The sequence below is a fragment of the Python bivittatus genome, unplaced genomic scaffold, assembly GCF_059951505.1.
Source record: "Python bivittatus isolate LINGU-HERP-01145 unplaced genomic scaffold, Pbiv_v1 ctg000980_np1212, whole genome shotgun sequence".
Classification (NCBI taxonomy): Eukaryota; Metazoa; Chordata; class Lepidosauria; order Squamata; family Pythonidae; genus Python; species Python bivittatus.
In genome coordinates this window covers 23,748,787-23,776,361 of record NW_028277125.1, presented here as the reverse complement: position 1 = coordinate 23,776,361, position 27,575 = coordinate 23,748,787, and the positions used below count along the sequence as shown (strand labels likewise).

The window sequence follows — 27,575 nt, the reverse complement described above, 5'->3', positions numbered from 1 at the left end:
TAAGGTTGTTGATAGAGTATTTTATGAAGTTTTTATATACTTTAAAAATTCCTTTGCTTCAATTATGGGCAACTGATTATTTCTGATATTGTGCTGCCTCTTGGTGGTTGAGAGAGAATATTTATTAAATTTGGGACAAAGCAATTTTGTAGCATATTTTATGTGTATGAAGGAAGCATCATCATTTCATTTCATTACCATTATCATTTTATTTCCGTTATAAGCACAGGGCTAAGTTATCTGCAGAACTGCCTCTCCCTAAGGACATCCACCTGCCCTACCAGATCAGATAGGGTGGGCATACTCCTAGCACTTTCCCTTAAACATTGCCATCTTATGGGATCTAGGAAGTGTGCCTTTTCCATGGCAGTCCCTGCCCTATGGAACACCCTCCCCCTGAGGTTCAGCAGGCCCCACCCTCCTAGCCTTCCAAAAAACACTTAAGACCTAGCTTTTCCCCCAGGCGCTGGGATAGAATGATATTGATGGACTGTGTGTGAAAGTTTACTGGGTGCCAGGTTTTAATGTTTGTGGTTTTAATAGATATAGGTAAGTATTACTGATATATTGATGCTGTTTTTAACTGTTGGTTGGGAGCTACCCAGAGTTTGATATAAGGTGGGCAGCTATATAAATGTTTTAAATAAATAAATAAAATTATAAACTCTTTCAACACCTGCAGATGTGTGTGTGTCTTAATACATTTCAACAGCTTTTATTCTCTTGGGTGTATCTACTTTTCAAGGCAAGCTATTAAGCCTTTTTTGGCATCAAGAGATAGCAATTAGGCAATAACATCAACACAAGGCAAATATCGGTAAGATTAATGTTTTATTTATAATCTGGCTGGTATACATCAAATCTACTCATTTTGAAATCAGTGGCTTTCATCCAAAAAAATTATTGGAAGCGTGGCAGACCTTTTTGATCCTGTGTAGGTTTTAGGAATGGCAGGATGTCAATTCCTATAGCTACCACTCTAGTCCCCTATTTACATTATGACTCACACTTTTCTAGATACTCTTTTGAGCTTTGGACAGTTTTTTAAGCATAAAGAATTGCCATGAGAAGTTAGTTGAGAAAACAGCTGGTGATATTTGAATCCAAGCAATTGATTGATTGTGGGCCATCAAGTTGGCTTCAACTCTTAGTGACCACATAGATTTTCTCCTATGATGATGATCTGCTCCTAACCTGTTCCTTCAGGGCTTCCAATGGTGCACCCATTCCCATTGTAACTGAGTTACTCCACCTTGCTGCTGGTCATCCTCTTCTCTTTCCTTCCACTTTTCCCAGCATTATAGCCTTTTTCAGAGAGCTGGGTCTTCACATAATGTGTTCAAAGTATAATGATTTAAGCCTGGTCATCTGTGACTTAAGTGAGAACGCTGGCTTGACTTGTTTGATAATTCATTTGTTTGTGTTCTTGGCTATTGGTTCCAAGTAATCACAAGAGATTAAATTCCTGCAGTTTTAACTTCTTTCTAGAGAAAAACATTTACAGACCTGAAATGATGTGCCTTTTCTCATTTTATTGTCATTGTCTCCTTTCTATGGGGTGGAAAAGGTAAGCTGTGAGATCCTCATGTCTAGCAATCAGAGCACAACATCATATTTTTTCCTTTCTTATATAATGAGAACAGCAACATTCCCTTTGGGGATCTTTTTCTTTTTAGCTGACAAGCAGTTCTTGGTACAGAATCTGTAACATCTATAATGTACCATCCATAATATAGATCATATAGCCTGGAGCCCCTTCATTGTTGGCATGGTCTTTGACAGCTGAAAGCGAGAGTGCACAAAATCACAGTGAATGCCTTAAAACTGAACCCCCCAAAAAACAGGAAGGAGAAAACCTTGTCTCTGTGCCAACCTTTGATATTAGTCCATCCACTTTAGCCCTCAGCCCTCTGAAAGATATTAAATGTAGCCCTCAAAAGGATGGGTATCCTTAGTAAAGATGGATTTCTTTAAAATGTTTGCATGAACTAAACAAACAGAAGCTTAAATCAGACATGATGGAGTGACTGTAATGAAGAAATTGCACTGATTTTGTGGTTTCTGGGTTTCATGATGTCTTGGATTACAGGTGATGACAATGCTTAGGACTATCTAAATAGCAATCCTGTTTGCAATCCTATCTGAAATGGGATGCACTTGGCCACAGTTACATCCAAACTGAACTGTCACATTGCACTGTACATGATCTACTTTTGAAAGCAGTTCAGAATCTTCAATTGGTGCAAACAGCAGGCATGTAGACATTGATCAAAGCACATGATGCCAATGTTTTCCCACCTAAATTACCTCTTTTAGGATTTAATTCAAGTATATCAAATCCTTAAACAGTTTGGACCAATTTTTTGACCAAGTTATCTTCACCCTTTAAATTGCCTTCAGAGATCTGCCTTGGAGACTTTGCTCGTATGTCCACCAAGATCAGGTACTCACCAGTAGTAAGATGTTAAGCACGAGGAATCAGGCGTTCTAGGCAGTGGCCTCAGATTTGTAGATAACTGCATACACTGCCATCAATGCAAATCTTCAAATAAGCATTAGAGACAGTTGCACTTGCAGCAAACTGTGATGATCCCAAAATGAAGACAATTGCAGAATGCACTGACATCCTGATATTTGTATGATGTCATCATGTATGTTTCATCATATGCCTACACCTGCCCCTGCCTATTATTAGAAGCCTATTTATTTTAATATTACCAATATATTTCATTTCAATATTACAGACACATATTTCATTCAATATTTAATGTATGCTGGCTTATTCTTTTTGCTATTTTTTTTCACTTGGTCCATCCAAAATAAGACTACCATCTAATTTGGTAGTGGATGAAATTACATTTAAATCTGCAAGCAAGGATCTGTCTCAAAAGAACAGCACAGATGGAGTAACAGCATGTCAGCTCCTCCTATCCTTTTTTCTGTCTCTGAACCTTTTATTGACTGTACCATAGGAGGAAAAATTGTCATTTGCCCTGTCCCTGACTGGTGTTTCTTATTTTATGATCAGAACTTCAAAATTCCTAAACATTCTTTTGTCTTCCTCTGTGGTACATACAGCTGGAATTTCTAATTAATCTATTTCTCAGCAGCATGCCTTTTTTCTCCTGTAAATCTCCTTAAAAGGGATTTGCTGTGCAGGTAACTATACCACATGCTATTACTTCTCTGTTGCTTAAAAGCCAGATTCAAATACTTTCTCCTTCATGCTTAACCAGCTATGACTTTCTCTTCTTGGCTCCCTAAATACAATTGTAACTCACCATCCAAGTCTCAATCCTGCCTTATAGTTGCTTCTTTGATGAAACCACTGATCATGATTGTTTAACCCACAACCCACGACATTTAATAGAAACTAGGAAAGCCCATCATCCACCAGCATTTGGACATTTTTCACACCTCCAAATAGATTTTGTTCAAATGCCCAAGTGCCAACACTGGGAATACATACTAGAACAGGTAGTCCTTGTTTAGCGACTGGCAACTGGGATCAGTAACTTGATTGTTAAGCAAAGTGGTCATTAAGTGAAAGATCATATGATGGCGACTTTGATTTTACTTCTGTTTTCCTAACAGTGGCAGCGGGATACAAACCTCAACCAGCTGGGTGAGCCCAAATGGCAGGGAAGGTTTCTGGAACTCAACTCACAAGGAAGCTGGATAAAAGGGCAAATTTTATAGCCCTTTTTCCTCCCCCCTGCCCTTTGGAATGCTCACCCCACACTGGGATAATTAGCAAGAAGAGAATTGATGTTTGTATTTACATCCATTGGAGAAGAAGGGATTACAAGAGAGTATTCAGGCACACAATGGGGATTACACATTGAAAGGAATGTGCTAGCACTGACTGTTTGCCTAGCTAGATCTAGGGTGTAAGCAAGAGCTGCTTAGGAGGCAAAAGAAAGCCTTTAGTGTGAAACTGATTAGGACATTGTCAGTTACAGGCAGCAGGTTATAATCAACTGAGGTCACAAAGCTGAGCTTGTTAATTTGCAATTAGCACTTTTTAGGGACAGCTGCACTGCAGAGAAAAGCAGCTCTGGAAGAGATAGCTTGTTTAGGCAATCTCTCCGCTCTGCAAAGGGGGGAAAAGAAAAAAAAAAAAACCCAGTCAGGCACAGGACAGTGCATACTAACTGACTGTAATGGTGAACATGTGACTGAGATAGAGAGATGCTGCGAAGATTGTAAAAGTGGGCATTGGTTGCAAAGTTACTTTTTCATCATCGTCATAACTGCAAACAGTCACTGTCCAGGACTGTAATTGTGGACAGGAAGTACAGCATGAGATGTTGCGGGGAATATTTTCATACCTGGGAGACTTAGGACAATAAGATGGACTGCTTCCTTTAGTTTTCATTCTTACTATAGTTTGTCTTGGATTTTTTTGGTAATGAAATGAGTTTCAATTATTGTTTAAAAACTATTGAAAAAGCATTGCAATTCCTCTGCAACAAAGGGATTTTGGACAATGTTCACAATGTGAAACTCAAAGACTCATGAGCACAGAATATTAATTAAGGTTTATACTGTCATATAAAGAGGGGGGAAATTGTTGTGGAGATTTATGTCCTTATATCTTTTAATTTTGTTATTTTTATGTTACTATAGCTTTAAGAAGAAAAGTCTCTTTTCATTTCCTTTGTTTATTCATGGCCTATTGGGTTTTACAGAAGGACAAGTCTACCTCCATATTTTCTTTGTTCTTGATCTTCTATCCTTGGATTGCCGTCCCTGCTTTTCCATTGTTATTCCAATGCATTGTCAGCATTCCTGTTTTATTTCTCCATCACTGAACAGATTAACTCAGATTAAAGAGCATAACTAAGGAGCTAGGGAGCTCAACTAAGATTCACTGTTACCTAACCACAGGCATACATTATTTAAACATTTCTTGTTTACACTCAAGACTTTTGTTAAGTGCCTATATCTCAATAATACTGAGAATTGTATCTAACACTATTCATAAACACTGTTAATAGCTCAACCATTAAACCTTATCATTTTTTAAAATGATTTCCTCTTCTTTGTTTGCATTATCCTATTGATTAAAATTTTACCAGTGTACCAAAAAATGCATCAAAACCTGTATCAGGATGCTGTAGGGTAAAGGATGTGAAAAGGTAAAAAGAGAGATGTCTGTACTATGCTTCCCCCATTCCTGGAATTTAAAATTAAGTATTACTGCTTTTTGCCCTGTTTGCACATTTTCTGAATGTCTGTTACTATTTCAGCTTCTTTTCCACTTATTAACATTGGCATTGTCTGTTGACATAATCTTAGTTTAAAAAAATAAAAATGAATAGCAATTGAGTTTTTGCATTCTCTTCTCGCCTTCAACAAGACATTCCTTAAATCTTTGTCACTTCCAGCCATCAAAGGAGTATCAGCATATTAGAGATTTGATGTTTGTCCCAACAATTTTAATTCTGATTTCTATTTCCTCCTGTGTTTCTAATGATATGTTCTGCATATACCTTAATTAAATAAGGTGGCAGTATATGATATTGGCCTGCTTCTTTCCCAAAGAGTATTTTGAACCATATATATCTCTGTATTCCATTTAACTGTTGCTTCATAGATACCTTCAATAGGCAAATGAGAGGGCTTTCTGCCAAGAAAAGCCCACAACCATTCATAAGCAGATGTGATAACCAATATAATAAGAATAATTGCTGAAAATTATTTCATGAGTTGTGGGAGTAGTAGTTGAAGGAAATGATTTTTTTTAAGGAAGGGCAGAATAATTAGTGAGAAAATGAAGTAATGTTAGCAAACTCATTTCTTCTTGGCAATGAATCATAAAGGAAAATGTTAAAATTAAAACGTTTGGTCTTTTCTGAAGCTTGAAGATTGTGACTGAGTTGTACAATCTGCTGAACCACAGAGCAGTTGAATATATTATACCCCAGATGTGCAAATCCAAGCTTGTTGGTTAATTTTTGACTTAGTGTTGGGCAAATGCAGAAAATGGTATTCATTGCATATATCATGAATCATTAACTATAAGAGTACCATGCAACCAGCCTGTTGAAAGAGGAGACTGGGTTGAGCAAGTTGTCAAGAACTTTATTTTAATTATCAGTCACAAGCAAACAGCCCCTTCCAACTGACTTTGTCCTTTTATAAATAATACAGTGTGTCTTAGCTAAACAGAAAAATGGGTTGCATAAACCATAGTTAATTATAGTTAAAAGTTTTGTGCTAACATACCTGGTATGAAGTAAGCAATCTGAGAATGTTGCTGTCAAAGTGGGAAGCTACTTTTTAACCAGGCTTACAGAGCATTAAAATTGCTGTTAACAACATGACTGCTCCACAAAAATCTGCTTTACTTTGTCATTATTTTATGTTTCCCAATATGCTTTTAACAAAAAGCTATTTACCAAAGAATAAAACATTTCAGCCTATGTTTAAACTCCAAAAACTTTGGTAAGTTTTTATTTGAAATACATGAGGAGAAATAAAATACAACAAAAAAATCTTTCAAGGAGACTCACTATCGCCACTACTGTTTGTCATTGCATTGATTCCTCTGTCAACAATACTGAACAAGTCAGGCCATGGCTATCAAACATCAAAAACATCTGCCAGGTTATCCCACCTCCTTCCCAATCTGAAGCTGTATGGAAAAACACCATCTGAAAAGAATCACTGTTCAACACTGTCCGAATATACAGCCAAAATATTGCAATGGAGTTTGGACTGGACAAATGTGCCACTCTTACCATCAACAGGGGGAAAACAGTGAAAACTGAAGGAATCATGACAGTCTATGGAAATAACATCAAGAGTCTGGATGAAGAAGATCACTACAAATACATGGGCATCCTTCAAGCTGACAACATTAAGACACTGAAGTCAAGAAGAAGGTTAGGAGTGAATACATCATGAGAGTTAAGAAGAACCTAAGTCCAAACTCAGTGGAGGAAATACCATTAAGGCAATTTACACCTGGGCAATTCCAATCATTAGATGCACAGCTGGAATAGTGGACTGGACTAAGGCAGAACTAGAAGCCTTGGATAGGAAGACCAGAAAAATAATGACAATGAATCATGCCCTTCATCCACACAGCAATGACAGTTGACAAACTCTACTTACCAAGGAACATAGGTGGGCATGGAATGTTGCAAGTACACCAGACAGCTGAAGAAGAAAAAAAGGCATTGGAAGAATATCTGAAGGACAGTGAAAAAATGCACTGAAGCTAGTACACCATGAAGGCTTATTGAATACTGAAGAGACCAAACTGGACTACAAGAAATACCAAATGAAGAATAGAAAATAAACACAAAAAACTAGCAGGCAAAGCAGATAACAGCAAGACCTGGCAATGGCTAAGAGCAGAAAAGTTTAAGAAAAAGAGGGGCTAATGCTGGCTGCACAAGATCAAGCCTTAAGAACAAACGCATACAAAGCAAATTGAGAAGACAGCAACAGACAGCAAATGACATCTCTGCAAAGAAGCTGAAGAAACAGTGGACTACCTAGTCAGCTGCTGCAAGAAGATTGCACAAACTGACTACAAACAACAGCATGACAAATTAGCAACAATGGTGCACTGAGATATCTCCAAGAAATACCATTTGCCTACCAGCAAGAACTGGTGGAACCACAAAACAGACAAAGTAATAGAAAATGAAGAAGCTAAAGTGCTCTGGGATTTCAGAATTCAAACAGACAAGCACCTGCCACACAACACCCCAGAATTAACAGAATTAACTGTTGATAAGAAAAGCAAAAATGTCTGGATAGTGGACATTACAATACCTGGAGACAGCAGAATATAAGAGAAAGAACTGGAGAAAATCACAAAATACAAAGACCTGCAAATAGAAGTAGAATGACTATGGCAAAAGAAAGCAAAGAGAGTAACAATAGTAATAGGTACCTTAGGTGCAATCTCAAAACATCTGGAGCACCACTTGAAGACCATCGGCATTGACAAAATCACCCTCAGTTGATTACAAAAGGCAGCTTTACTTGGAACAGCTTACATCCTGTGATGATACCTTTGACACCATCAAACAGCAACATCTGCTTATCCCAGGTCCTTGGGAAGGACTCGATAGGTGGACAAAAATGCCAAATCCAGTCTAAACATCTGGCTGACTGTGTGACCAACCATAATAATAACGTTCATCAAGATTCAACCAAAGCAAAGTTGCTCTTAGCCTAGCAGAATGCATAAGATATGTCCCAAAACAATTTATTAAAGGCAAAAGAACAGCCTGGAAGAAAGCAGTGGTCAACCACTCCTGTAACATTGCCAAGAAAACTGCTCAGTGTGAAGACACTTTTATTTTATTAACCCGAATCATACAATTTTTCTATTGACTTCTTCTTTGTAAATCCAGCAATTCTACTTTCTCTCTGCTGCGTTCCATACATTGCAACTTATATTTCCAGTTCTGCAACTCAAAGGCAGTTCCCAGGGCAAAGTGAAGAAGGTGTGTTGCAAATCTTAAACATTTGAATGTAGAACCAATCCATTTCATTGAGAGATCAGAGGTTTTTAATAATCAAGATATGTCTCACCTCTGTAATCACCAAAGTAAAAGTATGTGCCTTATCAGCTAGGCACCTCCATACTTAGCTGAAGATTTAGCTTATTAGACACTGTGGAGTCCTTGGTGCTCTCTGAGCTTGGTCATTTGCTTGCAGACATTTCATTGCCTGATCATTAATGGACACATAGGGATAAACCACATTTACACACCATTGAAAAGAGACAATAAAAAAGCTAAGAAGGAAACAAAAAGAATTCATCCTCTCCAGAAACCAACACCCAGATAAGCAGGGATAAACACCAGATAAACAATCAAGCAGAAAATAATACCCTAAACGAGGAACTACCAAGGAGAGAATCACACCCCCACCAACACTGGCAGGGGAAGCTACTGTATATAAATAGGAGCAAACCCCACGCTCACCAGTACTTATGATGTTATGTAATCGGGTAATGAAATGTCTCCAAGCAAACAACCAAGCTCGGAGAGCACCAAGGACTCCAGTTCAACCCTGAGCTACATATATTCTCTTTTTTATTAGACACTGGAATTGCCACTAAGTAGATGTCAGTAGATATCATACATTTCACTCTTAATCTGTGACATTGCATTCACACTTTAATTGCTCCGTTGAGTTATTCTTCTCAAGCCTCAATTGTCAGGCAGAACTAGTGACTTGCAACTTTAAAGTACTTTGAACTTTAAACTTAAACTCTAGGTTCAAATTTCAGATAGCAACAGGAGACTGAATCCCCACTGATGATTCAGTGCATTTTAACACAGTTGTTCTGACCCCAGCTTTTCTACTGAGATCAAGAGGAATGCTGTTGTGAGCTGACTCATTACTCTTGCAATCTTCCTGAGAGTAGTCAGTGGGAGCGAGACTTGAATAAGATAGACAGAGTAAAAGATGGGAGGCAAATCCTTCTGCCTTGTGGTGGCTTTGGCTTTGATAGCCTACTACATCTACAGCCCTTTACCAGAGAATGTGGACGAACCCTGGAAGCTGATGCTTTTAAATGCTGCCCTTAGAATCGTAGAACATGGGGTAAGTTGAAGCATTTATTTTCTGGGCTTTTCTGTGAGAATGCTTGAAAGTGAACTTTGTGCTTTCAGGGAAGTAAGGTAACACAGGAGAAAACAACAACCAAGAATGGCGAAAACTAAGTATATGTAAAATTAAGACTCATGATCCTGAAAGCAGGTACTGAGTGAATTATCGGGAGCGGAAGAGGAGATATGAAATGGTAGTTATATATTTTTCTACTCCTTTTCTGGACATAATTATCCCATATATTAAAACAAATATAATGGAAATGGGAGTAACTTCCTTTCTGTCTTTTAGAAATGTATCCTTTTAGAAAACATTGCAATTTCATCTTCTATCTGAACTTTAGACGCTGAGCAGGATTGCCTTTTGATGGTGGACATGCATTATGCGTCTGTTTGCTGAACTGAATAAATGCATGTTTTTTCTCTCTCACCAATTCCTCATTTCCAGACTGTGAGGCTTAATTGGTGACACGTTATATATTTTGTCTGATTGATTGATTGATTGATTGATTTTAATTTCTATAGCCACCCACCTCAACCAAGTGACCCTGGGTGGCGAACAATCATAAAAACAATTTAAAAAGTTTTTTTATATATATAAATATATATACATATTACTGTTTACTTTATCTTGTGCTTGCATGCAAAAAGGGAAACCCATACCTGCATTTTACTGGCCTCCACGAGTTAACATATATAGGGAAATGTTAAAGTAAGCAGCCATTTGCTTAATATACCTTGTTTTTGCATTTTAGCTGTTTATTTCCAACCAGTGCACTGAAACCGATTAGCCTTTTTACATGCTGCTACATGCGCAGCCTTCTGAGTTTCTGTTGAGGTGTGCAAAAATGATCTCTGGGATTGCACGAGCAGCATGATCTCGGTTTTCATCTGCATGGGGGGGCCTGAGAAGGGGAAAAAAACAAGTGCCTTATACTTTTGAGTGAGTGGAGACCACACTCTCTGGTTTGAGCCAACTTTATTAACTGCCTGGGATAGAATACAAGGTTGTGCCCATTTGGCAAGGGCAATGTATAGAGTAATGCCACAAGCTTGGTCAAATAATGATGTCCCATAGCAACAGCACCCTTCCTTTGGCAACCCAGGTCCTCTTCGCCTTATCTGATAGTAGTGGATGTAGTGTCCGTAAGTATTTTCACTTTAGGGGTTCTTCCCTGTTTTCGCTACTGTTCCTTGAGGTTCCACTTCTGCTTTATCGAGCTGCAAAAGCTGTTCCTATATTTGTGGTTTTTTGCACCAGGTCAGTGCTTTTTAGCAAGCCGTAGCCATTTTACTAGGCCAAGCGACCTCTCACGTCAGGTTTTCTCCTTCACCTAGAATACCTGGCATGTTGCAGATCATGAAAATAGGCTGTAAGAGGAAGCCAGGACAAAAACTAGAACAGAGCTGCTAGGCAGAGCAAAGAAGAAATATGCAATTCAAAGTGAGGCTAGGAGAAAATGGAGTTTAGCAGAGTGGTATGCATAGAGAAACATACACAAAGGGGAAACAGTATTATTAAAATCAGGAGAAAGTTATTTTGTGGATAAGTTGAACAACCAGACATTGTCTATTTGAAATAGCTCTGTTAATGTTGTCTCTCCCACTGCTTAGTACTCTAACAGGAAAAGCACTATACCTGCCTTCTGAGATACGAAAGTCAGTATAAAGTTAAGGTGATGGACTTGGACAATATTCAAGACCCCACGTGTCCATGGAGGTCACTTCATAACTTTAGGCCAATCACTCAGTCTTAATCCAATTCAGAGAGTTGTTGTGAGGATAACACAAGGAGTGATACCCATGTAAACCACCTTGAGCTTTCAGAGAAAAGTTGAAATATAAATGTAATAATTCTTGGAGGTCAAAATGTTCTATGTGTGCATGCAAGCATTCCTGAGAGTTGGAATTTGACCTAAGCCAGGATTAGTGAAGCAGGTTTTATTACTATAACAGAAAGGACAGATCTTAGCACCCAGTTAACTATATCCTATTACGGAAAAAGTCAAGAGCATTAGAATCTCGTAGACAAAGAGTAGGCAAAGTGATGAAAAAAGAGGATACTAGTGTAAATTATTAATTTTCTATCTACAACCTACTGGCCCCTTGTGGTCAATAGGTCATGAGGTATTGAAGAGTTATACTTTTAAACCTATCTCTTCTCTATCCTATTATATTTATATATAATTATAATTTCTATAGTTAGCTTTCAACTTTTAACCTTGAATCTTTCTCTGCCTGAATACTGAGTTCTTCACTTCACATCTCATGTTCTTACTCCTCCATTAAAATTTAGCTCTTGTTAACACTTTCTTTCCTCTTTTATGGATTTATTACTTTATTATTTCCCCTGTTTTCTCTCCCTTCCCAGAGTCACTTGCTTGCTACTTCTAGTGTCTATTTCAGATTTCTGGGTACCTGAAATGCTGGGGTCGTTTCAGCCTCTCCTTGGAGTTTCTCATGGGGTTCTCTCCAGGGCAGCTGGTGCTGGCCTTTCTTTGAAGCAATAATGTGTCTTTTTCTTCCCATGACACATCTCCCCAAAGCCTTTCTGAGGATTTTCTCATCTGCATCTGGTGTCTGGTACATGTCAACCTTTTTCAGTGTATTCACTGGGTGAGTGCTAAATTCTCTCATTCTCTTCTTGTCCTGGTGCTTGTGGATTCCTGTCAGGTGCTTTTTGGTTCTTTCCTGAGCCCCTCTAGATGGCTCTCTTCTCCGGCCCCTAGCAATTATTGCCATCTTTGACTCGGCATACAAAGGGTGGTGGAAGTGAGAAGACTGTTCTCTTTCTCCCTTCGACTTTCTTCTCCTTCCCAGGTTAGTTTACTTAGGAGTTTTTATACTTGTGGACTGCCAGATAACTTATTACAGCTTCTCTTCTTTGGTATTACCTCATAGAGCATGCCTTCATCAGCATTCTTCCTGCCTTGGGTCATTGCTTTGTCTGATTTTTCTTCTGGACATATCCTGACCCTGAAGTCCTTAACTTAATTAAGTTAACTTCTTAAGGCTTTCTGTTTTTTTGCCTTCTTATTCTTCTCCCATCCTTTCTCCTCTATTTTCTTTTGCTCTTCCACCAAGCCATACTGTAATGGTCTGTGAGAATGTCCTTGAGAGAGAAGAGGAGAAGGAGGAGCTGCAGACTAGGCAATGGTTGGATATGAAACAGCTTGGGTTGCAGAAGGAATGGGGCATGGCAAACATCTCAGAAGGGACCCCCTCTAGTTAGACTGTGAAGGTGAAGTGGGAGAGATATACTTTCAGATTTGCAAGATTCTGTTGCTATAACCCTACAATAAAGGTAGCATTAGTACTCATAGTTGGTGCTTCTTGTCTGGACTACCTCAAAGAGCTGATATTAATCTTGCAAGTCTCAACAACAACAGCAATGAAAATAACAACAAATAGAAACTCTAACAATAGCCAAAGGAAAATTTTAATTTCTATCAGATCAGGGACATCACAGTTTATAGGAACCATCTGATGACCTATAGTTTTAGCTTTGTTCTTCCCTTTGTCCCTAGCTGCACAAGGAAGGGGAAAAAAATGTCATATTTGTCAGATAGACACTGGGATTTATGGGAGGAACAGGTGTTTCCTTCAACATTTAGTTACCATGCTTTATAAAAGCTAGTTGAAATCTCTGTTCACGGCAGTCATAAAAGTCTATGAGAAAATAACCTTTAGCCACATAGAGATGTCCTCTGTGGTGGAAGGTTATTGGAAGTATTTTCTGATCTTTTGTAGTTTTGCCTTAGTTAAAGCTCAAGCCCAATCTTTTTGATATGTACAGCCACTTGCTACTAAGATACGTCTTTCTACTAACTTGTGATAAAAACGACAATGGATAATTTGACAAATTTTGGGTTCAGAGTTCTTAGCCTTGTGGAAGCAGCCATCACTGCAGGAAAGGGGAAAATGTAGCAAAATAGAAAAGGCAAAAGATTTATAGGTTCTGAAGAGAAATCAGAAGTTTGACAAGAAGAGGCAATTAAGAGACCTTATGTTAGGAAAAAATAATATCCTGTGGGGAAAGGTCCTATATTCAATCCCCAGTGTTTCCAGGTAGGAATTAATTGCTTGAATTCCAGACAGCTACTAATAGTTAATGTGGACAGTACTGATCTAGAGGAATGAAGGGCTGGACTTAATCAAAGGCAGCTTCCTCGTTTCCCAGCTTCACTGCTGTAACTTGATTTTGTGAATCTATTGCTGCTTTATAAAGGTGATTTCCCTTCAAAAGCTTTGGGTGTGACCCCAGGGCTTTCCCAAAGTTACTACCAAACTGGAAATCCTAGTTGATAGAAGTGAAATTTATTACATACATGGCATACAGTAATTACCCTAGCTATATTTAATTTTAGTAACAGTTAAATGGAAATCCACTACAATTATTTTTTCTCCTGACTCATCCACTATTTGGAGTCTAACTATTAGCCTGGTCAGTCCTCAGCCCCAGAAAAAGCATTCCATCTCTGTTTTACAAATTAACACCATCTACCTGAATGGCTACTTTTCTGTACATAACATGCGTTTTTATAAATATGTGTCACCTGACAGTATAATTGTCCTCTGTTCTCTTGTACAAAGGCAGGGGGAAATTCTGCACTTTAATGCTATAAAGCAGTGTTTCTCAACCTTAGCAACTTTAAGATGTGTGGACTTCAACTGTCAGAATTCCCCAGCCAGAAATCCACACATCTTAAAGTTCCCAAGATTGGAAATACTGCTATAAGTGATTACTTATCACGATGGCAATATAAATCCTGAACTATGCTGATCAATGTTTATGGAGAAAGAAAGGGAGCTTAGATTACTATGGTGCCTTTGCTTAGCACAAGACTGTTAACATTCCTTTTGTTTCCCAGGGCATGATTGTGGAGAAGTTGGGTCTTGCACACTATATGGATGTTCTAATGATGATCACAAATATCCAGTATACACCACCTGCATCTGATGAAAAGGTTACTGTAACAGAGGCAAAATTTAACCATGTTCCAGTACGTCTTTACATCCCTACAGAGCAGTCAGATGTCTTGAAAAGAGCTGTGATTTACATTCATGGAGGTGGATGGTGTATAGGATCAGCAAGTAAGCACTAGTGTACCAATAGAGGCGAATATTTGTAGCTCAGGGTTGAACTGTGGAGTCAGAGAACCCCAAGGACTCCAAAGCAGCAGCATTTTATTCCACTAATGTGGGTCTCCAATGAAAAATGTATCTGTTTATTCTGATATCCCAGGGCTTTCACTGAGGTATTACAGAGGTATCCAACCTTCTTGGGCCAGCGATCATATTAGAAAATTAGTTTTTAAAACCTGTCCTGATGATTGCCATAAAATGAACCTCACAGAAGGCATAACTTTCACATTTGTCAAAAGGTAGATTGATGAGGTTGCTCCTCACCACCTCTCTAGCTTTTGCCAGTTTAGTCATCTACCAGCTTTAGTTTACCAATGTAATCTGGGCAGTGGGGGAAACAAAATACTGAGTTGCTGCCATCCCATTATTTTTATTTTCTAAAGATGGTTCTAGGATGTAGGACCAAGAAGCGTTCTCAGAAATAAAGATTATGCTTGAGGCTGTGTGGTAGCATGCTAGTTTTCCATTAGAAAAAACAAAAACAAAATAACCCCCCCTTCCCCTTAATTAAAATCAGAAAGGGCATGGAGTTTCACAAGCATGAAGGAAGACATCCCCAGGCACACTAAAACTGCATTCAAAACCCACTTAAAAGGTCCTCACATCCTGTTGACTACTTGCTTTTCTGGCCTGGCACTCTTTCTTGGCACCCTCAGCAGGAGCTGTGACATTGCCAAGGAAGGACTGAATTGTAGAGATTAGAGCAGTTTTCCCAACCTCGGGAATTTTAAGATGTGTGAACTTCAATTCTCAGAATTCCTCAGGCAGCAGAATTCTGGGAAATGGCAGCCACAGGTCTTGAAGCTGCAAAAATTAGGAAACACTGGAAAGAGTTTCATGGAAAGATTAGAGATAAGAGATGGAAAGTTTCCAGAAAGTTACTCCCAGGACAAACAGAGAACAGTTAATTAGGGGTGTGGAGGCTGAACATGAGAAAGGCACCTTTCTGCTATTCATAAAAGCATCCTGTTTTTTTAGGTTTCTGTGTGGACATGCTAGGCTCACTCTTGTGCACATCCAAAGCACTTTTTCCATATTATTTTTGAAGCATGTATAACCCTACTATGTATTTGTATTGCAAGAGTAATAAAACATGCTTTGTTGCTTATTTTTCACAGCCATGAAATCCTATGACCTCTTATCAAGATGGACATCAGAAAGACTAAATGCTGTTGTGGTGTCAGTCGAGTAAGAATGGTGCTTGAAGTTGACATTTTTGTTCATTAATTTTTTTGTTATGTGTGATGTGATTTTTTTTTAGAAACAAAAAAAATTAATTAATAGCACAAACTGGCACATTAAAGCCCAATGGCTTCAGGGAGTTTTGGTGGTATTTTAGGCAAAATATATATATTTAATGTTATTGGTTGCTAAATTGTACTTCCTTACATGTGCTGAACTATAAGTATTATTTTGTATTTATAATGGATAATTATTTTAGTTATATATTTATTGTCTCATGGTTTTAGAGGAGGATTTCGGTTATTTGTTTCTTGATGTTTACATTATAACCATTTTATTCTATTTGCAAAGAGTAAATAAAAAGAATATGATTGGAGGGTGGCATAATAATACTTAAATACATAAAATGAAAATACACACTGAACATAATTTCAACAGACTAAAAACCTCATTTCAAACCTCATTTCACAGTATAAAATTATAATCATCCCAGTGTCAGCCCTTTGAGGTAATTCAGACAGGAAACCAAAACCACGAGTACTAACACTACTCTACAGTACTAACCTATTGTAAGGTTACACTATCAGAATCTTGCAAGTCTAAAAGCTCATCTCTCCTCCCTTGCCTTTACTTTCCAGGGAACTGGGGAGGGTGCCTTTCCACACTCCCATTCCTTCTCTGGGCTGAGATGTCTCTTATCCGACTGTTGCCCTGGCTGTGGCGCTTGCTCCTCCTCTCTCTCAAGGGTATTCCCACAGACCATTATGTCAGTCTTGCTTAACAGCAGCTTTTTAAAAAGCTAATCGTATTTTTGAAAGCTAAGGATAATCTGTCTCAAATTATTCCCCATTACTTTATGATCTAGGCTTTAGCTGAATCTTAAGTTAATTATTACTTAATTGTTCTATGGGAAAAAAACCCAGACCAGATTAGAGTTAGTCAATAAAAGAGAATAAAATTCTATGGATCATTTAGCACACAAATAAGTCTGGAATGCAAAAAGTTAAGGCCAATTCATAGAGCTTTGTATATGGAAGTAAATTGCCTTAATTAATCTAGTATCAGTGGTATAAATCAAATGATAAATTAATTTTGTTTTACAAAAACAGCGACTTTATATGTTTCTGTCATCTTCTTTTTTTAATTAATTCCAAAAAGTTATAGACTGGCCCCCAAATATCGTTTCCCGGTTCCATTTGAAGATGTGTACTCAGTAGCAAAGTATTTTCTACAAAGCAGCATTCTTGAGAAATATAACGTAGAGCCAAGCCGAATCTGCATTGCAGGAGACAGTGCAGGAGGTAATTTAGCTGCAGCTGTAACCCAGAAGGTGAGTAGTATCCATTTGAAAGTAAATAAATCCAGAATGGAATTATACATGTTAATTGAACCTCTGTTGTCTGAAAATAGAAAAGAATATGTGTAGCTCAGGGTTGAACTGTGGAGTTCTTGGGATTCTCTGAGCTTGGCTGTTTTCTTGCAAATGTTTCATTACCCAACTATGTAACATCTTCACTGCTGGAAGAGGGTGGGGTTTGCTCTCTGTTTATATAATTTATATTTACCAGAGAACCCCAAGGACTCCACAGTTATATTTGCTTATTACATTTGTTTGATTTATTACATTTAAAGGATGTAATTTATTACAGTTAAAAGGATGAAATTGAAATAAGAACCTCAGATTGACTTAGTAATTATAAAAAAGTAGGGTCTGACATATGGTTCATAAAGTAATGCTGAGCTGAAATTTCATCTGCATATTTATGAGATTTATCAGAGGGAAAAAAGGAGAAATATGTTATGTTGTATTGTGTTGTTCTTGTGCATACCTTAGTTATGAGGTGACTGAGGGAGGTTGTCTCCAGAGGACTGCAGCCTGGGTTTCCCACCAGTCTTAAATCCCAAGAGAAGTTCATTCTCCCATGGTGCATTTTCAGATTAGGAAGGTAGGGAGGCTTTAGTATGACTGAAAGTTGTAACTTTAGCCCCATATTTCCAAGAATAAAGCAAACTCAAAAACACCATCAAAATAAATTTAGTATTTTCATGTGAAGTTTGAGAAACACAGGTTGAGAAACACTACTCTACAGTATGAAAAACTCTCTTGTCTAATTCTTGGGGTGAAAGAGTTGATAAACAATGTAGAAATGATTTCTTGCAAAAGGAAGTTGGTAAACCATGGCCTTATCCCCAGGAAGAATGTTTGCAGCCAATGCATAATGTTTTGCAATGCCAAATTCTGAAATTTGTTTCAAACTACTGTTTCAAAGAAACAATAAATAATTTTGATACTAATCATTTAAATGTCACTTTAATATCCAGTGCTTTTGCTAGTTCTATTGAGTGAATCTTCTATGTAGCTGTATGGCAGGTAGCTTAGATCTGAAACATCCTACTTCCCATTGACAGCTCCATCAGCTTAGATCACTATTCACTCCTGCTCAGTGTTTAAAGACAATAGATCAAAACAGGGAAAATAAAGGAGAAGTTGGGAGCTCAAGAAGATGACTCTAACATTATGTTAAGGCATTGGGAAAAAAGGAGTCCCCACTGATTTCCAGCAGTACAGCAAATCTAAACTTATTCAGTCTTAGACTGAAAACCTTAGCATGCTTACTGATCCTGAATTATATCCATTGACTCTGAAAACTTCTGATGTTCAGAACTTGGTGTAAGACTTATTATAGGGAGGAGATTAGGGAGCATCGTGGCCAGCCATTGGGAAGTAACCATTCAACCTTGGGAATCCTAATAGATCTGAAAAGATGTTTTTAATTGAGCTGTTGAAGGAGTAAAAGAGGTAGAGAAGGTATAAGCTTTGAATTTTTAATGTTTATTTTTGCTTACATTGTGAAATACTAAACATATTAAATAATCCATCTTTCATGGGAAAATATTTCCAATAAATATTTTTGTTTTCTAGCTTCTAGATGACCCTGATGTCAAAGTTAAATTCAAGATTCAAGCTTTATTTTACCCTTTTCTTCAGACTGTTGATCTGGAATTGCCTTCCTATCAGGATAATAAAAACATGCCAGTTCTGACTAAATCATTAGTGATCAGATTCTTGAGTGAATATATTTCATCAGATGACTCTCTTTTCAAAGTTCTGGAAACCAACCAACATGTTCCTGCAGAGTTCAACCATCTTTTTAAATTTGTAAACTGGAGTCACTGGCTACCTGAAAGATTTAAAAAAGGACACATTTATACTGCCCCATCACATGGAAATTCCAAAATTGGACAAAAATACCCTGGAATCCTGGATCCAAGAACAGCACCACTTTTAGTCGATGACATCAAGCTTCAGGGCTTACCACTCACATATGTCATTACTTGTCAACATGATGTCTTGAGAGATGATGGAATCATTTATGTCTCACGACTTAGGGAAGCAGGAGTTCCAGTAATACATGAACATGTTGAGAATGCTGTTCATGGTGTTCTAACGTTTATTGCAGGTCCTGTCATCCTAAATGTAGGACATAGAATGGCTAATAACTACATTGAGTGGCTAAATAAGAATCTATGAAAACACAGATCATCTGAAGACAGTTGTCTTGGATTCATTTGGTTTTGTTCAATTTATATTACATTTCAGGGACATTATCTTTTTGATCAATACTTTTGACACTGTAATTCTGCAGTTACCATACTTGACACAGAATCTCTTGTTTCCTTCTGTCTGAATAAGTATGAGAAGCTTGGTAGAGTATGTGGGAGGCTTGTATCACCATCAAATTATTAATAATTTAAAATGAAAAATAAAACTTTTGACTATTTCATGTGTGAAATTACAGCCTTAGGACTTGATGTTACTCTGGATTGCTTTGAAACTGATTATTTATTTCTATACCCTTTTTGCATCAGCAAATGTGTCCCCATGGGCCTTTTACTATTACTATTGTCTCTACACTTTGTTACTATTACTTGTGTACTATTACTTCTATACTATACTCTATGCTATTACTGTTATGTGGCAATGTTTTCCTCTTACAGAGCCTGTTCTTAATTCCTCTGTCTGGGATTTTTTTCTTCTCTGTTGTTCCTTGTTAATGGCTAACATGTAGAGCTCTTGCACCTTTCCAAGTTGTACTTTTCCTTGCTGGGCCTCTATATTTTTGTTTTCTTTGCACTGTCCGCTTCCTCTGAAGGAAAAAAAACCCTTCTATCTTTTTGCTGCTGGACTTCTCTGTTTACTGGTGGCTGCAGAACTCCAAAGACATGCATTTCATTTCATTTCATTTCATTTCATTTCTTTTCTTTTCTTTTCTTTTCTTTTCTTTTCTTTTCTTTTCTTTTCTTTTCTTTTCTTTTCTTTTCTTCTCTTTTCTTCTCTTCTCTTCTCTTCTCTTCTCTTCTCTTCTCTTCTCTTCTCTTCTCTTCTCTTCTCTTCTCACACCTGTCAAGGTTGCTGTTTTATTGGCAACTCTGCTGTGCTGATGCTGGGGAAAAGGCTCCAATGGGAGGGAAAGTAGGTAGCACAGGTGCCTGCAGTTTTCTTAAGCAGCCTACTCTTCCACAGCATGAGATGGAAATTATATTGGTTGCCCTGTTGGATGACCTTCATTGAGGCCTGGATGGAGAAGAGTGCACCTCTTTAGTCCATTGGGACTTCTTGGCAGCCTTTGATACAATCAAGCATCACATCTTTCTGAGATGCCAATGAAGGTTAGGCATGGGGCACCATGGTACAGTGGTTCTGCTTCTTCCTAAGTGGGTGGCAAAAGGCAATGGTGGTAGGAGAGAGAGTCATCCAGACAGTAGCTGACTTGTGAGGTTCTGCAGGGATCATCGTTCTCCCCCCAGTTTTTAATATCTATCAGACTTTACACCACAGCCAATTGGGTATCAACAAAGCACATTTGAATATTTCAGGCATGAATAAGGGATTTCCAAACAACTAGATATGGAGTCACTTCTATCACCCTAACAGGTCTACATCTATATGAATTTTAGCTAACAGTAAAGACTTGGCTGAATAACAGACTAAATGACATTATTGAAGCTATTTGCCATGCTATACAAGTCTGCATTAAGATTTTTTTGATATCTCTTTCTAATATTTTCTTTTTGCAACTGATTCCTAGTATGTAGGTACTAACTTTTGAAATCTGAACATGCTGTAAAACCCACACTGGATGCAATGATGATATATCTGGCTTCTATACCATGATTAATTTTTATCAAGCCTTTTTTTGTTTTTAATTCAGGGGACTGGAGAAGGTTTGTGCTTAGTGTTGCAGTACAAAACATATTTAAAAATAAAATATTCAGTCAAATCCTGCCAGGAACATCACCCTATTTTCTTTCCCCATCTCATTGTTTATATCAACACTGGTGAATCTGTTGCAGGCTAAGAGCCATATTGCATCAAGACTTTGTTCCAGTGGTTACAAAAGGTTCTTGCTTTCATTTCTCTCTCTCTGTATTTTTCTCTCTTCATATATTGTTTTCCTGACTCTCTTTAAATTAATAACAGGATAACAGTTACATGAAAAGTTGTTTGCAGCTTGCAAACAGAGATGCTTACTCTCTTGAACTGACTTAGTGCCAATAACTCATAATCAGACATGATTGAAAAGTACCGTGAGAAGAGGAAACATAATGTTGTATTCATAGCCAGATACACTGACCCAACTCTGAATATGTGGCTTGCAATAAAAGTAGTGCTTTATCTCTTCCACTTCAGGCAGGGATGAGATTCAGCACTGGCTCTATCCCACATCCATTAAAAGTGCTGCAGGGTCAGGTGTCATAGTGAACTAGGTAATATCACTGAGCTGCATGGCTAATCATGTCTGGCTATGATCTGCTGCCAGTAGAGGTGAATAGAGCATGATTTGATGCTACTGACAGAAATCAAAACAGCAGGGCAAGTGCAAAATCCATTGATCTGGAAAAGAAGAGAGAACAAGACAAACCAGTAAAAGTCTGTTTTCATAACAATTGCCCCCAAATGGCTAAAACACAGGAAAAGTGTTCTGACACTGATTTCCCCCCCCCACTCCATTAAGCAACACTTTTTGCAAGAAATTATCCAGTGTGGTGGCATTCGAAGAATTTCTTTAGAAAACTTACCTCTGAGGATAAATGAATGCTACATTCTGTAGAGGAAAATTCTTGGTTGCTCAGAAATATAATTTCTTCTAAAGTCTGAGAAAAGGAGATTATAACATACGACTGGGAGAGGCACTTTTAAAAAATTGGTATACCTACAGTGCACTATTTCTGCATTTGGCAGTATGATTATAATTACAAACAAATAGTGCAGTGGCAAAACGGCCCTTGGGCTTGTTCTGATTGGTCTTTCCCCCCTAATATTTGTATTCCCTGAGGTCATATATATTGTATAACATCTTTCCAATTAAGTCAGGACATCACTGCAACGAAAGGCATGGCAAGCACTGATCCATACAGAAGAATAATGGCAAGGTACATGCTTTAGAAATACTTGAGAAGTAGGCTGTGGAGTATGGTACTGTCAGATAAGGAGTAAAGAGAAAAGCAAATATTGACAATGAAGTTAAAAATGCCTTCAGATCAAGCTCAGCTCTTGTAGTTATATCCATACAGTTTGCCTAACAACATTATAGAAGTACTTTGTTGTTGTCTTTTCTGAGATTTTTCAACTTGCCAGCATAGACAAGAGCCCTTGCAGTTTCCCCAGCCAAGTACTAACCAGAATTGTCCCTGCTACCTGGACAGAAATATTGAAACTTTGTCTATTGGACAGAAATATATGATGAATCACCAGATCCTAATAGAACAAAGTGAGTCTTCGCAGCCAGGAGAAGATTTTCAAAAATTTTTTGAAAAATGGTTTATTCTGAGAGTTTTCAGTCCTGTGGTTATTTTCAGTTAATCAAATGTAGTTATATAAACCCTGCCAATTAGTAGATTACTGATGTTGCAGAATTGTGTGTTGTATTTCTGCCATCTACTGGACAGTGTAGATGGCAGAACATGAGTGTGAATGATCTGATGTTCCATTTTAGTAATGTATACAGGGAAGAGTTGAAGGAGGGGGTGCCAGGTGTACCACTTTGAATCCCTATAAATCCAAGGAAATAAATCGCTTTTTATGCAGCCAGCCAGGCATTCTGGGTTAGAGAGGCTGCTGCAAATGGAACTGTCAAAGGAGGAAGGGTGACTGTACATCATCTTCTGCCTCCCAAGAATGTTCAGCGTTCAGATAACTTCAGCAGTGAATCAAATACTCAATCCTGCCCCTGTTGTGTGTTCTACCTGAATTTCTCTCCTGCCCGAGAGATGGGGATGGCATGGGGGAAGTCCATATGGTACAAGGAGGGTATTCCCATACCAGGAAGGAACAGTAGAAAATTAAGTACCATATTTTTCCATCTATAAGACGCCCCCATGTATAAGATGCCCCCCACTTTTCCAACCCAAAATTAAGAAATCAATATTTTAAAGATAAAGCAGAACACATTTTTATTTAGTAATTAGGTAACATTTACATGATACACTCAGTGGGAAGAGGCCCAAACTGTCTCTCTGCAGCTCTATTTCCATGCTCTTTTGCATAACTGATTACATTCAATCACGAGTGAAACTGCTGATAGCTTATCTCTGCAAACAGACTTCCTCCAACTGGTTTGTTCAGCATCAGCTGATGTCAGTTATATAAGGCTCATGATAGGAGGAAGCCTGTTTGCAGAGGCAAAGTATGGGCAGTTTTGCAACCACACAGTTCTCTCCTTGGCTTACTTCCTTGCATAAGAAAATTGCCCTTCAATTTTTAGTGTAACGATTTTAGAAAAAAGTATCATCTTATAGACGGAAAAATACAGTATATCTGTAGCATGGCTGGAAATATGAAAACAAGCCACAGGATTGACTTGTGCTATTACAACAGATGGTCTCCTAAACTTGGCATCCAGCTTCTTAGATAGTTTTATGGAAGGACAAATCTAACAGAAAGCCAGATATGATCTCCAGCCATGGCAACAGACTTCATGATTATGACACTCAGCAGAACACTGGGGTTTTGGTAAGACCCAGTTGATCCTTAAGGAGGCACTGAAAAGTTCCTGGAGAAAACTGAAGACATCTGGAATGGGAGAGCTTTGGAAAGCACTGGTAGCAGATATGAGCAATAGCTGTACTAGGTAGCCTGAAGCAGTAAAAAATTGAGTGATGACATGAACTGAATTTATGCCTGAATTCCACCATGGTAAAAGATACATGGGAGATCTATGCTGGTAGTTAGAGCAAAATATTGGTCTAAAGTGGCATTTGTTCTCTTACTTTCTCCCTACAGCTGTGTATGATGGACAGAGGATAGGAGGTGTCTTACAATAGATGAAATATGATGTGCCAAAAGTGCCCCCTGTCATAAATCAAGTGATTGGTCAAGCCATGGTTCTGGAAAACCTGTTGAATGTTGAATAATTATATTATTGATAATCAGCATTATTTATTATTATTATACTATAGGCATACTGTGTAATATAATTATTACAAGAAGGTAGATACTGGTTTGATGAAAATAAAAACTGTTCAACAAAAGAAATAAAGGCTGTTCAACAATGAAATAGATTGCCATGGGAGGTGTTTAAGTAGATGCTGGGTGATGGATGTTACATAATGGGTTCCTACACTGGACAAAAGTTTGGGCTAGATAATAGTAATTTATTACATTTATATGCTGCCTGATTCCCAGCAACTCTAGGTACTCATTCTATAATTGTATAATTCTACAGTTCGACATATATTCTATATTAAAAAGTATTGTTGTTGTGCATGAGATTTCTAATTTATCAGATGATTCAATTAATTGGATGTCTCATAAACTTCCTATAGATTCTAAAACTTTTATGAAATACAAAATAACTGGGGTTTTATATGTTGCTTGAGTTCTCTGAGATATCTGAGAATAGTTATTACAAGGAAATGTTCTTTATTTGAGGATGTACAGTTATCATTTTTAAAAATGTCAGATAAAGATCAGTGGTTAAAATTTCTTTAAATTTAATTTAACATTAAAGATAAATGTTGCAAAAATGAATATTATTTTGAGATCTAGACCAAGAAGTAAAAAAAGTACCTCTCTACCAACACATGCTGAACTGGCATGGTAGATTATGGTCCATAACCTTCAATGAAGAGGCTTTCATCCTGCAGTGCATTGATTTAAGATGATGATGATGATGATGATATATAAAGACGTGCAAATAGAAGTAGAAGAGTATAACAAAAGAAAGCAAAGATAGGACCAAAATTTACAGGCGCCTGAAAGTTGCCGGCCAGAAATGGTCGACGCTTCAGCGGTTCGAGTCCAGCCTTCGCGTTAAACAGGGTGAGCTCCTGTTTCCTCCCCAGTTCCTGTCAACCCAACAGGTCAAAAACTCACGCGAGTAGATAAATGGGTACTCTCACTCCGGTGGGAGGAAAAATGCTGGCGGCGCCTTGCAAAAAGGAGTTGGGAGCAGTTGCTGGTAAGCGTGAAAAACCGTGCGCCCCCAAAAAGGGCGCGAAGCAACGGAAATCCCGCCTCCTGCGCTCGCCAGCTGGGCTCTGCTCTAGGAAGGAGGCTCTGGCAAACCACTTCTGAAAAACAATTGCCTTGAAAACTGCAAGGACTCGTCCAAGCAGTCACTGCAGGGTCAGCAATGACTGAGCGCAGACAAAAAAAAAAAAAAAACAGGTGCAATCCCAAAACATCTGAAGCACCACTTGAAGACCATTTACAAAATCACCATCAGTCAATGGCAAAAGGCAGCTTTACTTGGAATAGCTTATATCCTGCGACAATACATTTAACACCATCAAACAACATCTGCCTATCCCAGGTCCTTGGGAAGGACTCAATAGGTGGATAAAAATGCCAAATCCACTCTAAACATCTGGCTGACTCTGTGACCAACAATAATAATATACTGCATTAAATGCTGTAAGTCACTTTTGGAAGATGTTGGGATGCAAGTATAATTTCTATCATTATTAACAGGAATAATCTTGCACTCTGGTTAATCCCAGTTTAACAATTGCAAATAAATTGGGGAGGGAGAAGTCATGGGCAGGCAGATGGTTTACAATTTAGATCATCATATTGCTATTCGGTTTTTAAACCATCTGAATTCTTTCAAGAGGACTTTGGATTGCCTAAAATTGCAAAATGGTAGTATAGTCAATGACAATATCTCTTGATTTCAGAGTTTGGTAAAGAATATGCTTTAAAGGATCCTAAGTCTACAGTATTTTTTCAATCAATAATTAAACAGAATCACCAAGGTAAATATTAGTATTTGCAAGAACTCTGGAATGATAGCCGGTTTGGTCTAGTGGTTAAGGCGCCAGACCAAAGCAGGAGACTGCGAGTTCTAGTCCCATCTTAGGCATGAAAGCCGGCTGGGTGACCCATGGACCAATCACTGTCTCTCAGCCCAACTCACCTCACAGGTTTGTTGTTGTGGGGAAAGGAGGAGGAGGAAGGAGTATTTAAGTATGTTTGCCACCTTGAGTTATTTATAAAAATAAAAATAAAATAATAAAAAATAATGAAGAGTTGGAATGAGATCTTAAAGAATATTAAATATGTTTTTTTATTATCTGAAGATGAGGCATTGTAAGCATATGGATATAAAACAAAAGTAGTTCAACATCTAATAAATAGTGGATGAGTCCATATCATATGAGTAAGTGTCCTCTCACAGAACAGTCAACAAAATAGTTTTTTTTCACATGTAGTGAATATTCCAAATGTTTAAAGAGTTTCCAGTCTATGTCATTATGCTAGAAGTATAAAATGGGTGAGAAGACATTTATATTATATGGGCTTGTCCCACTATTGCATGATTTTGATTTAATGTCCATAAGGTGTTAAAAAGCTCAATACAGCATTTCAAAAATAATATGATTTAAACTTTTGAATTATATACCCAAAACTTGGAACTTACTACTGTATGAAGAATTATGGATTTATCGAGCATGGGGTGCAGTAAAAAAGATTACTGGAAAGATAGTACAATCCCAGATTGCTATCTTGCATCATAAATAGGGATGGATGGATGGATGGATGGATGGATGGATGGATGGATGGATGGATGGATGGATGGATAGACAGACAGACAGACAGACAGACAGACAGATAGATAGATAGATAGATAGATAGATAGATAGATAGATAGATTAATTCACTTTGTGTTCATGAGCTGGCTCTCTATCAGTGTAATGGAAAAACTAACCAATATTATTCCAGGGTCAAGGTTAATGATATGTTCAGAAATTAGTCTGAATGATTTCCTATACCGTATGTAAGATAATCTGTTTCTGTTCTTTCCTTTTTTCCCCTTTTTTCCTCAATTTTTCACTCTCTCTCTCTTTCTCTTCTTCCCCTCCCTCTCCCTCTGCCTCCCCAACTTTGTATATTTAATCAATAATATATATATTTTTAAATAAAGAAGTTTATTTAGTTTTCTTCTCAACCCTAACCTTATAAGGCTCTGGGAAAGCTAACAGAGGAAAAGATTCTAGATGTCAACTATTTATGCCTCCTTAGGCAGGAGACAACTGAGATGTAATAAATAAACTGTGGACTTGCCAGTACATATATATTACATATATTGGCTCCTATTGAGATCATAGATTGATGAGGCATGAATGTTGTACAATTATTACTAGTCCTTTTAGAGGCTGGAG

The 27,575-nt window shown here is 37.8% G+C and overlaps 1 protein-coding gene across 1 annotated transcript; it reads left to right on the top strand.

The window, feature by feature from the left end:
* The first annotated feature begins 9,089 nt into the window (after positions 1 to 9,089).
* Positions 9,090 to 19,705, top strand: AADAC (arylacetamide deacetylase). Its single transcript, XM_007439658.4, has 5 exons — positions 9,090 to 9,579; positions 14,456 to 14,678; positions 15,848 to 15,917; positions 17,070 to 17,241; positions 18,835 to 19,705. Exons 1-5 carry the CDS (start codon positions 9,442 to 9,444, stop codon positions 19,441 to 19,443), a joined length of 1,212 nt encoding a protein of 403 aa, XP_007439720.1. The 5' UTR covers positions 9,090 to 9,441; the 3' UTR covers positions 19,444 to 19,705.
* The last annotated feature ends 7,870 nt before the right edge of the window (positions 19,706 to 27,575 follow it).